This window comes from Nanorana parkeri, unplaced genomic scaffold (genome assembly GCF_000935625.1).
Source record: "Nanorana parkeri isolate BGI_ZX_2015 unplaced genomic scaffold, ASM93562v1 scaffold2274, whole genome shotgun sequence".
In the NCBI taxonomy this organism is placed as follows: domain Eukaryota; kingdom Metazoa; phylum Chordata; class Amphibia; order Anura; family Dicroglossidae; genus Nanorana; species Nanorana parkeri.
In genome coordinates this window covers 8,447-20,294 of record NW_017308542.1, presented here as the reverse complement: position 1 = coordinate 20,294, position 11,848 = coordinate 8,447, and the positions used below count along the sequence as shown (strand labels likewise).

Sequence of the window (11,848 nt, the reverse complement as noted above, 5' to 3'; positions counted from 1 at the left end):
CGGTGTGAAAGGACCTTTAGGGGCCCAGCTCTGTTCTCGGGGAAACAATGAACTATTGAATCCCTCAATCCACATGGAATTGTCCTTCACCAACATGAGACCTGGAAGGACTTATCTTCTTCACGTGTCTTCCACAATCCAGGAGGAAATGGACCTCTTCACGGAACATGTTGTATGTTGTGATACCAGGAGGAGAACATCCACAATGATACATACTGGAAGGCTCAGTGGACGCCGAGGTGGAAGGTCATCAGATCTTCTTCTGGTCAGTTCATTCTTGAGATTTCTCGGAAGCAGGGCAGGGTGATGGCGTGAGACCAGATCGGGGCAAAGCAGCAGTGGATACTAAGTGAGCTCCAAAAACATGGAGGATCCGTGCCGAAACGTCATCATTACATGTTGTTCAACTCCACCAACGTCTGGTCCAGTGTCTGCTGAATTTCAATCTGCTCCTCTTTAGCCGCTGCAAGGGTCTCTGCAGACACAAAGGGGGAGGGGATCAGATGTGAGAGCAGGTATGGGCACCGCTTATATATTACCCATCATCAGCATCCTGTGTCATGTGATCAGGTGTCCTTCAACCCCATTTGTGTCATGTGATCAGATGTCCTAATAACCTCTCAGTATCATGTGATCAGGTGTCCTTCTACCCCATTTGTGTCATGTGATCAGGTGTCCTTCAACCCCATTTGTGTCATGTGATCAAGTATCCTTCTACCCCATTTGTGTCATGTGATCAGATGTCCTAATAACCTCTCAGTGTCCTGTGATCAGATGTCCTTCTAACCCATTTGTGTCATGTGATCAGGTGTCCTTCTACCCCATTTGTGTCATGTGATCAGGTGTCCTTCAACCCCATTTGTGTCATGTGATCAGATGTCCTAATAACCTCTCAGTATCATGTGATCAGGTGTCCTTCTACCCCATTTGTGTCATGTGATCAGGTGTCCTTCAACCCCATTTGTGTCATGTGATCAGGTGTCCTTCTACCCCATTTGTGTCATGTGATCAGGTGTCCTTCTACCCCATTTGTGTCATGTGATCAGGTGTCCTAATAACCTCCCAGTGTCATGTGATCAGGTGTCCTAATAACCTCCCAGTGTCATGTGATCAGGTGTCTATATACCATGTCATTGTCAGGCTCACCCAGAGAGGGTTAGAGGAGACTACAGAGGGTGACACCAACACTGTACAGAGCAGCCATGTGTCTCTGTAACTTGGTGACACTCCATCCTCACCAACACGCCGTCTTTTCTGGAACTCTGGATAGAATGCGTGTTGGCAGGAGGGCAGGTCAGGGAAAGCCGTGTCCCTTTCTTCGTGGCTGGAGGACCACATTCTGCCCACTTGTAACAGACATTGAAGATATGATGGGGGATGGTTACCTCTACGTATGAGTGATTGCAGAATAATACGGCGTCCCCCCTATTGTCCAATCTATAGATGTGTATATCTAATGATACAACTATGTGAACAAGCTCTAAAAACCACACTGGGGGTTACACATCCGGGTAACCATGGCGACAGGTAGTGTGTCCCCTACTGCTCCCCCATGGCTCCCACACTGATTGATGGACTGCACCTCTGCACTATATGACGGTCCTCATCCTTTAAGTCATCTTATTGCCCCAAATACCCAAATCTATAGTCACATGACATGTTTGGTCTAGAGCCTTAGTTCTCAACTGGTGGGTCGCGACACCGTGTTTAGTGGGTCCCCGCGTGCCTTCCACTTTTCTAGGTGAGAGGCTCCTCAGACCCCCCCCCAGCGCAGCGCTGTCAGTTCTCACATCGAGCAGCCATTCAAAATATACTGCCCGGCGCCAGGTGTCAGCTTGAGGTGGGGTGGGATGGGGCTATGGCCGTGAGGGAGCTCCGTACATTGCTTACAGCTCCTTCATGTGCCCTGTAGAGGAGCCTGGACCGGTGTGATGTCACATTCTGGCTCCCGGCACCTCTACAGGGCGAGCAATGGAGCTGTACAAACAATGCGCATATGGATGGAGCTCCGACACAGCACCGCAGCAACAATTGCACCTACCATGCATTCTGGTGTGGGAGGTGTTTTGCATTGGCATTCATTTCAATGGCACCCCAAATGCACCTCCCACCCACAGTTCCATCGCCCGGTAACCCAATGCTGTGCGTTCCCCATTGCTGTGCACCTCGGGTTATAACTTAATGACCAAGGACAAATGTGGGTCCTGAGGTTACCCAGGTTGAGAACCACTGGTCTAGAGTCTTCTGGACTGCAAGAGGGGAGGGTCCTTTTTCATGCATCTGCATAGCTGCCTGGTGATGTGGACTGCTCCCATTAGTTGTCAGTAGGTGGGGTCCCAAGGGATTGAAAACTGCGGCCTCGTGAAATAGGGCCGAGACAAGACCAAGCGGTGATGGGACAGACTGAAGTGGTGGATCAAAAGTTTTTACTCATGGAAGAGGCACCATTAGAGGGTCACCTGATGGCAGATATAGGTAAGTTAAAATGAGAGAGAGCAGGGTTAAGGTTCACTCTATGATTTCCCCTATGGGGTTTCCTCTCTATGATTTCCCCTATGGGGCTCCCTCTCTATGATTTCCCCTATGGGGCTCCCTCTCTATGATTTCCCCTATGGGGCTCCCTCTCTATGATTTCCCCTATGGGGCTCCCTCTCTATGATTTCCCCTATGGGGCTCCCTCTCTATGATTTCCCCTATGGGGCTCCCTCTCTATGATTTCCCCTATGGGGCTCCCTCTCTATGATTTCCCCTATGGGGCTCCCTCTCTATGATTTCCCCTATGGGGCTCCCTCTCTATGATTTCCCCTATGGGGCTCCCTCTCTATGATTTCCCCTATGGGGCTCCCTCTCTATGATTTCCCCTATGGGGCTCCCTCTCTATGATTTCCCCTATGGGGCTCCCTCTCTATGATTTCCCCTATGGGGCTCCCTCTCTATGATTTCCCCTATGGGGCTCCCTCTCTATGATTTCCCCTATGGGGCTCCCTCTCTATGATTTCCCCTATGGGGCTCCCTCTCTATGATTTCCCCTATGGGGCTCCCTCTCTATGATTTCCCCTATGGGGCTCCCTCTCTATGATTTCCCCTATGGGGCTCCCTCTCTATGATTTCCCCTATGGGGCTCCCTCTCTATGATTTCCCCTATGGGGCTCCCTCTCTATGATTTCCCCTATGGGGCTCCCTCTCTATGATTTCCCCTATGGGGCTCCCTCTCTATGATTTCCCCTATGGGGCTCCCTCTCTATGATTTCCCCTATGGGGCTCCCTCTCTATGATTTCCCCTATGGGGCTCCCTCTCTATGATTTCCCCTATGGGGCTCCCTCTCTATGATTTCCCCTATGGGGCTCCCTCTCTATGATTTCCCCTATGGGGCTCCCTCTCTATGATTTCCCCTATGGGGCTCCCTCTCTATGATTTCCCCTATGGGGCTCCCTCTCTATGATTTCCCCTATGGGGCTCCCTCTCTATGATTTCCCCTATGGGGCTCCCTCTCTATGATTTCCCCTATGGGGCTCCCTCTCTATGATTTCCCCTATGGGGCTCCCTCTCTATGATTTCCCCTATGGGGCTCCCTCTCTATGATTTCCCCTATGGGGCTCCCTCTCTATGATTTCCCCTATGGGGCTCCCTCTCTATGATTTCCCCTATGGGGCTCCCTCTCTATGATTTCCCCTATGGGGCTCCCTCTCTATGATTTCCCCTATGGGGCTCCCTCTCTATGATTTCCCCTATGGGGCTCCCTCTCTATGATTTCCCCTATGGGGCTCCCTCTCTATGATTTCCCCTATGGGGCTCCCTCTCTATGATTTCCCCTATGGGGCTCCCTCTCTATGATTTCCCCTATGGGGCTCCCTCTCTATGATTTCCCCTATGGGGCTCCCTCTCTATGATTTCCCCTATGGGGCTCCCTCTCTATGATTTCCCCTATGGGGCTCCCTCTCTATGATTTCCCCTATGGGGCTCCCTCTCTATGATTTCCCCTATGGGGCTCCCTCTCTATGATTTCCCCTATGGGGCTCCCTCTCTATGATTTCCCCTATGGGGCTCCCTCTCTATGATTTCCCCTATGGGGCTCCCTCTCTATGATTTCCCCTATGGGGCTCCCTCTCTATGATTTCCCCTATGGGGCTCCCTCTCTATGATTTCCCCTATGGGGCTCCCTCTCTATGATTTCCCCTATGGGGCTCCCTCTCTATGATTTCCCCTATGGGGCTCCCTCTCTATGATTTCCCCTATGGGGCTCCCTCTCTATGATTTCCCCTATGGGGCTCCCTCTCTATGATTTCCCCTATGGGGCTCCCTCTCTATGATTTCCCCTATGGGGCTCCCTCTCTATGATTTCCCCTATGGGGCTCCCTCTCTATGATTTCCCCTATGGGGCTCCCTCTCTATGATTTCCCCTATGGGGCTCCCTCTCTATGATTTCCCCTATGGGGCTCCCTCTCTATGATTTCCCCTATGGGGCTCCCTCTCTATGATTTCCCCTATGGGGCTCCCTCTCTATGATTTCCCCTATGGGGCTCCCTCTCTATGATTTCCCCTATGGGGCTCCCTCTCTATGATTTCCCCTATGGGGCTCCCTCTCTATGATTTCCCCTATGGGGCTCCCTCTCTATGATTTCCCCTATGGGGCTCCCTCTCTATGATTTCCCCTATGGGGCTCCCTCTCTATGATTTCCCCTATGGGGCTCCCTCTCTATGATTTCCCCTATGGGGCTCCCTCTCTATGATTTCCCCTATGGGGCTCCCTCTCTATGATTTCCCCTATGGGGCTCCCTCTCTATGATTTCCCCTATGGGGCTCCCTCTCTATGATTTCCCCTATGGGGCTCCCTCTCTATGATTTCCCCTATGGGGCTCCCTCTCTATGATTTCCCCTATGGGGCTCCCTCTCTATGATTTCCCCTATGGGGCTCCCTCTCTATGATTTCCCCTATGGGGCTCCCTCTCTATGATTTCCCCTATGGGGCTCCCTCTCTATGATTTCCCCTATGGGGCTCCCTCTCTATGATTTCCCCTATGGGGCTCCCTCTCTATGATTTCCCCTATGGGGCTCCCTCTCTATGATTTCCCCTATGGGGCTCCCTCTCTATGATTTCCCCTATGGGGCTCCCTCTCTATGATTTCCCCTATGGGGCTCCCTCTCTATGATTTCCCCTATGGGGCTCCCTCTCTATGATTTCCCCTATGGGGCTCCCTCTCTATGATTTCCCCTATGGGGCTCCCTCTCTATGATTTCCCCTATGGGGCTCCCTCTCTATGATTTCCCCTATGGGGCTCCCTCTCTATGATTTCCCCTATGGGGCTCCCTCTCTATGATTTCCCCTATGGGGCTCCCTCTCTATGATTTCCCCTATGGGGCTCCCTCTCTATGATTTCCCCTATGGGGCTCCCTCTCTATGATTTCCCCTATGGGGCTCCCTCTCTATGATTTCCCCTATGGGGCTCCCTCTCTATGATTTCCCCTATGGGGCTCCCTCTCTATGATTTCCCCTATGGGGCTCCCTCTCTATGATTTCCCCTATGGGGCTCCCTCTCTATGATTTCCCCTATGGGGCTCCCTCTCTATGATTTCCCCTATGGGGCTCCCTCTCTATGATTTCCCCTATGGGGCTCCCTCTCTATGATTTCCCCTATGGGGCTCCCTCTCTATGATTTCCCCTATGGGGCTCCCTCTCTATGATTTCCCCTATGGGGCTCCCTCTCTATGATTTCCCCTATGGGGCTCCCTCTCTATGATTTCCCCTATGGGGCTCCCTCTCTATGATTTCCCCTATGGGGCTCCCTCTCTATGATTTCCCCTATGGGGCTCCCTCTCTATGATTTCCCCTATGGGGCTCCCTCTCTATGATTTCCCCTATGGGGCTCCCTCTCTATGATTTCCCCTATGGGGCTCCCTCTCTATGATTTCCCCTATGGGGCTCCCTCTCTATGATTTCCCCTATGGGGCTCCCTCTCTATGATTTCCCCTATGGGGCTCCCTCTCTATGATTTCCCCTATGGGGCTCCCTCTCTATGATTTCCCCTATGGGGCTCCCTCTCTATGATTTCCCCTATGGGGCTCCCTCTCTATGATTTCCCCTATGGGGCTCCCTCTCTATGATTTCCCCTATGGGGCTCCCTCTCTATGATTTCCCCTATGGGGCTCCCTCTCTATGATTTCCCCTATGGGGCTCCCTCTCTATGATTTCCCCTATGGGGCTCCCTCTCTATGATTTCCCCTATGGGGCTCCCTCTCTATGATTTCCCCTATGGGGCTCCCTCTCTATGATTTCCCCTATGGGGCTCCCTCTCTATGATTTCCCCTATGGGGCTCCCTCTCTATGATTTCCCCTATGGGGCTCCCTCTCTATGATTTCCCCTATGGGGCTCCCTCTCTATGATTTCCCCTATGGGGCTCCCTCTCTATGATTTCCCCTATGGGGCTCCCTCTCTATGATTTCCCCTATGGGGCTCCCTCTCTATGATTTCCCCTATGGGGCTCCCTCTCTATGATTTCCCCTATGGGGCTCCCTCTCTATGATTTCCCCTATGGGGCTCCCTCTCTATGATTTCCCCTATGGGGCTCCCTCTCTATGATTTCCCCTATGGGGCTCCCTCTCTATGATTTCCCCTATGGGGCTCCCTCTCTATGATTTCCCCTATGGGGCTCCCTCTCTATGATTTCCCCTATGGGGCTCCCTCTCTATGATTTCCCCTATGGGGCTCCCTCTCTATGATTTCCCCTATGGGGCTCCCTCTCTATGATTTCCCCTATGGGGCTCCCTCTCTATGATTTCCCCTATGGGGCTCCCTCTCTATGATTTCCCCTATGGGGCTCCCTCTCTATGATTTCCCCTATGGGGCTCCCTCTCTATGATTTCCCCTATGGGGCTCCCTCTCTATGATTTCCCCTATGGGGCTCCCTCTCTATGATTTCCCCTATGGGGCTCCCTCTCTATGATTTCCCCTATGGGGCTCCCTCTCTATGATTTCCCCTATGGGGCTCCCTCTCTATGATTTCCCCTATGGGGCTCCCTCTCTATGATTTCCCCTATGGGGCTCCCTCTCTATGATTTCCCCTATGGGGCTCCCTCTCTATGATTTCCCCTATGGGGCTCCCTCTCTATGATTTCCCCTATGGGGCTCCCTCTCTATGATTTCCCCTATGGGGCTCCCTCTCTATGATTTCCCCTATGGGGCTCCCTCTCTATGATTTCCCCTATGGGGCTCCCTCTCTATGATTTCCCCTATGGGGTTCTCTCTCTGTGAATTTCCCTATGGGGTTCCCTCTCTATGATTTCCCCTATGGAGTTCCCTCTCTGTGATTTTCCCCTATGGGGTTCCCGCTCTATGATTTCCCCTATGGGGTTTCCTCTCTATGATTTTCCCCTATGGGGTTCCCGCTCTATGATTTCCCCTATGGGGTTTCCTCTCTATGATTTTCCCCTATGGGGTTCCCGCTCTATGATTTCCCCTATGGGGTTTCCTCTCTATGATTTTCCCCTATGGGGTTCCCGCTCTATGATTTCCCCTATGGGGTTTCCTCTCTATGATTTTCCCCTATGGGGTTCCCGCTCTATGATTTCCCCTATGGGGTTTCCTCTCTATGATTTTCCCCTATGGGGTTCCCGCTCTATGATTTCCCCTATGGGGTTTCCTCTCTATGATTTTCCCCTATGGGGTTCCCGCTCTATGATTTCCCCTATGGGGTTTCCTCTCTATGATTTTCCCCTATGGGGTTCCCGCTCTATGATTTCCCCTATGGGGTTTCCTCTCTATGATTTTCCCCTATGGGGTTCCCGCTCTATGATTTCCCCTATGGGGTTTCCTCTCTATGATTTTCCCCTATGGGGTTCCCGCTCTATGATTTCCCCTATGGGGTTTCCTCTCTATGATTTTCCCCTATGGGGTTCCCGCTCTATGATTTCCCCTATGGGGTTTCCTCTCTATGATTTTCCCCTATGGGGTTCCCGCTCTATGATTTCCCCTATGGGGTTTCCTCTCTATGATTTTCCCCTATGGGGTTCCCGCTCTATGATTTCCCCTATGGGGTTTCCTCTCTATGATTTTCCCCTATGGGGTTCTCTCTCTGTGAATTTCCCTATGGGGTTCCCTCTCTATGATTTCCCCTATGGGGTTCCCTTTCTAAGCTGTCTGGTTATCACTTCTCCTCCCCTGAAGATCCAGCTGAAGCCTCCCTTGGGTTCGGGGATATGAGAGGTCTCTTAGAAGGGACATTTATTATTTGGATTATCTATCAAACTTTCTTTTGGTATAATTCTATCTTCTTATGACCCCGCCCCTTCCCATATATTTCCATTCTCCCAATCCTCATTTACCTTCTGAATATGAATCATAATATATGACACAGGAGTGATTCTTCTCAGCATTGGTGTGTACTGGGGGCAGAGTGGGAGGACATCACAGGAGATGACAGAAAAAGGGAAGAAGAGTCACCTCATTGTAGGACCTCAGAATCCCCCATTCACCAATATCACAGACCAGGCCGGCTGATGGGAGACCTAATGCAGTTACACAGATTGCGTCATTCCTATTCACAGACTGAATGATGGAAATCTCAGAGATATCTCATCCAGTCCTCACCCAACTGGTCATTACGTGAGGTCAGACCCACCATCATTAATGGTTGTTAAGCTCCTGCAGTGTGAGGATTCTTGTTGTTCCTGCCGGGATAAGGCCGCAGAAAAGTCTTAACACTTGTGGAGCAGGAGACTTGTGGACAGAGACATGCAGTCTCCACCACCACAACTACGAGAAAATAGGAGATCTACTTGTATGATCCGACTACTTTATGGAAACATGCAACCAGGAGGTTTGTACAACCAGGATTTGGTCTGGAAATGGCCACCACAGAGAAGTGAAATACTGATGGTGATGTGCCAAGGGTTCAGTGAAGATAAAGACATCCATTGGGAGGTCTTCAGGGTGCTTTCGCTCCAGCAATGGTAAAAGGAAGCTGGGACTCACATGGTAGTCTCCTCCAACTCGTGACTGTTAACATGGAACCTTCCATGTATATATCTGTAACGAAACCTCTAACCCATATCGAGACCCTTATTCCTTCACTTACCTCAACCATGTCCATGGAGAGGGCAAATGTTACTACTGATGGGACTCTGGTGGTGAGGACTACATTCTGAGTTCCCAGGCCTGAACACCTACCATGGTCCACCAAAACTCCCAGGTGGGTGGAACAGGACCAGGAACCTTGCTTAGGTGATTCTCTATTGCATTCCTCCAGATATACAAGCCAGAAGGTCTCCAGACCCCAGCCAAAACCAGAACCAAATCACTTTGGGTGGATTTAAACCATTAATCCCGACTGAGCAACTTGTATTCATTAGTTTTATATCAACTTATATCACCTCCATTGTCTATCTATCTATCTATCTATCTATCTATCTATCTCCTTTCTCTCTCTCTATCTATCTATCTATCTATCTATCTATCTATCTATCTATCTATCTATCTATCTATCTATCTATCTATCTATCTCCTTTCTCTCTCTCTCTATCTATCTCTCTATCTATCTCTCTATCTATCTCTCTATCTCTCTATATCTATCTCTCTATCTATCTATCTATCTATCGGGATGTGTTTCCTAACAGCCTTGATGTGAGGCTCATGTTTTCCAAGGCCTTTCGCAGGGACTATATCCAGGGACAATGTGTTCTGCAGCACCTACCAGACTCTGCTGGGAAGGCTCTAGAGTCCTGTGTCAGGGGTGGGACTTGTCATCGATGGGTTGGATCAAGCTTTGATAAAACAGGAAGGCTCTGGTCTGGAAGGTTCTGTTGGGGGAGTGAGGTGTCCTTAGCTATGGGGAGGGTGGTTCCCCTCGTGGACCTCTGCGGAGGCCACATGGACCTGAAATGTCTTCCTGTTTTGTTGCTCCTGAATGCTGAGAGCTGCTCAGAAGCTGAGACCCCTGAAGAGTTGAGTCTTCCTCCTCCTAGGGGGTTAGGGTTCCGATGGAGTAATAAAGATTTAATGACTCCCACATAGGAGGCTCAGGATACCTAATGAGAGGATGTATGTTCACCCCGAAACACCCCTAAATATCTTTCTATACCCCTTCAGCCTCTCCATAACCTCCAGTATCAGTGGGGCTGACCAAAGCAGATCCATGATCAGAGAAACATCTGACAACATCGCTCATATTAATCCTACAATGTTATCCATGAAGAGGTCCCTGGAGACCAAAATGTACAAACAACACTGAGGAACCCCCAGAATGTCCCCGTCATCTCATCACCCGGACCCACTTCTATGGGAGAGACAAGGACAGAAAAAAGGAAAATGGTGAAGAAGAAAGAAAACAGGAAGCAGCAGAAGAGCAAAGAAATTCTTTATTGATCAGCAGAGACAGATGTGAGCTGAGGTTGGGCCACCACACTCCATGTACACCGTCCCATGACACGTCCTCCTGCCCCCGCTCACATACACACCACACACAGACACGGCGCAGGGCTATGTACAGCACAATGACAACCACTGAGTCTACACACATCATACATGACTTCTGCATTCCATGGGAGGGACAGAGACTCGGACAGCAGGGAGAAGTCACGGAGAGAGGGAGGCAATAGAGAGTCTTGGGAGAGATGGAGGTTTTACGAGAGACCTCCATCCAGTGAGATGCGTGAAGAGGACAGAGGTGCCATGGTGAACAGCAGAGGAGGCCACAGGAGAGGATGGTGGTGCAAGGACTTGGAAGCGGCATGTGATGGCAGGAGAGTGACACTTGGTAGAAGTCAGGGCTTAGAGGGAAGTGATGTCATTAAGGGCATTGTCCAGCTCCTCACTGATGGCCTTGTACCTCATCTTCTGAGAATAGACCTCATCTGTGGAGCACACAACACAAGGGGGACACCGAAAACCACACGAGGGGAGGAGGGGGAACCAGCGATAAAACGTGTGTTATATGGGACAAGGGGTGACGTGGGAGGATCCAGCCAGGACAAGGAGGTGCGGGGACAGAAAACAGGGACAGAAAAAAGAGGCATGCACATACGTGAGAATAGAAGAGTGAAAAGTCATAAAACCAAAACTGTCCACACAAAACCCAACTGACTGGGACCATCCTGGAGGGCAAAGCCACCCTACGAGTGTTCAGTGATGGAAGACCACAATGGTGAGATTTCCCCCAGTAGTTGTGTCTCTGCCCCTCCCACAATGGTGAGATTTCCCCCTGTAGTTTGGTGTCTGTGCCCCTCCCACAATGGTGAGATTTCACTCCAGTAGTTTGTGTCTCTGCCCCTCCCACAATGGTGAGATTTCCCCCTGTAGTTTGGTGTCTGTGCCCCTCCCACAATGGTGAGATTTCCCCCTGTAGTTTGGTGTCTGTGCCCCTCCCACAATGGTGAGATTTCCCCCTGTAGTTTGGTGTCTGTGCCCCTCCCACAATGGTGAGATTTCCCCCTGTAGTTTGGTGTCTGTGCCCCTCCCACAATGGTGAGATTTCCCCCTGTAGTTTGGTGTCTGTGCCCCTCCCACAATGGTGAGATTTCCCCCTGTAGTTTGGTGTCTGTGCCCCTCCCACAATGGTGAGATTTCCCTCCAGTAGTTTGTGTCTCTGCCCCTCCCACAATAGTGAGGACATGATAATAAGTGGAAGGATTCGGGGAACAGAGTCATTTTACCTTCCAGGTCATCGATGGTTTTCTCCAGCTTGGCTACGGATTTCTCAGCAAACTCAACTCGAGAATCAGTCTGCAACATGAAGAGAAAGGACAATCAGACCATGACTGTGGACCCTCAGTCCCCATCACCCCGTCTGATTGGCCCCGGCATGCACCTCCTTATACATCAACAGGAGTGTCAATCAGACAATGACTGCTGAGAG

At 50.6% G+C, this 11,848-nt stretch overlaps 1 protein-coding gene across 1 annotated transcript in view; it reads right to left on the bottom strand.

Annotated features, from left to right (window-relative positions):
- Window positions 1-365: 365 nt before the first annotated feature.
- The window catches only part of LOC108801271 (tropomyosin alpha-3 chain-like), a gene marked incomplete at its 5' end in the record, with an annotated part of 19,737 nt that continues 8,254 nt past the window's right edge, over window positions 366-11,848 (bottom strand). Inside the window, 2 exons of the mRNA XM_018573207.1 lie at window positions 366-475; window positions 11,646-11,715. Of these exons, the coding sequence (XP_018428709.1) occupies window positions 393-475; window positions 11,646-11,715 (153 nt within the window). The remainder of the gene's footprint in view (window positions 476-11,645; window positions 11,716-11,848) is intronic.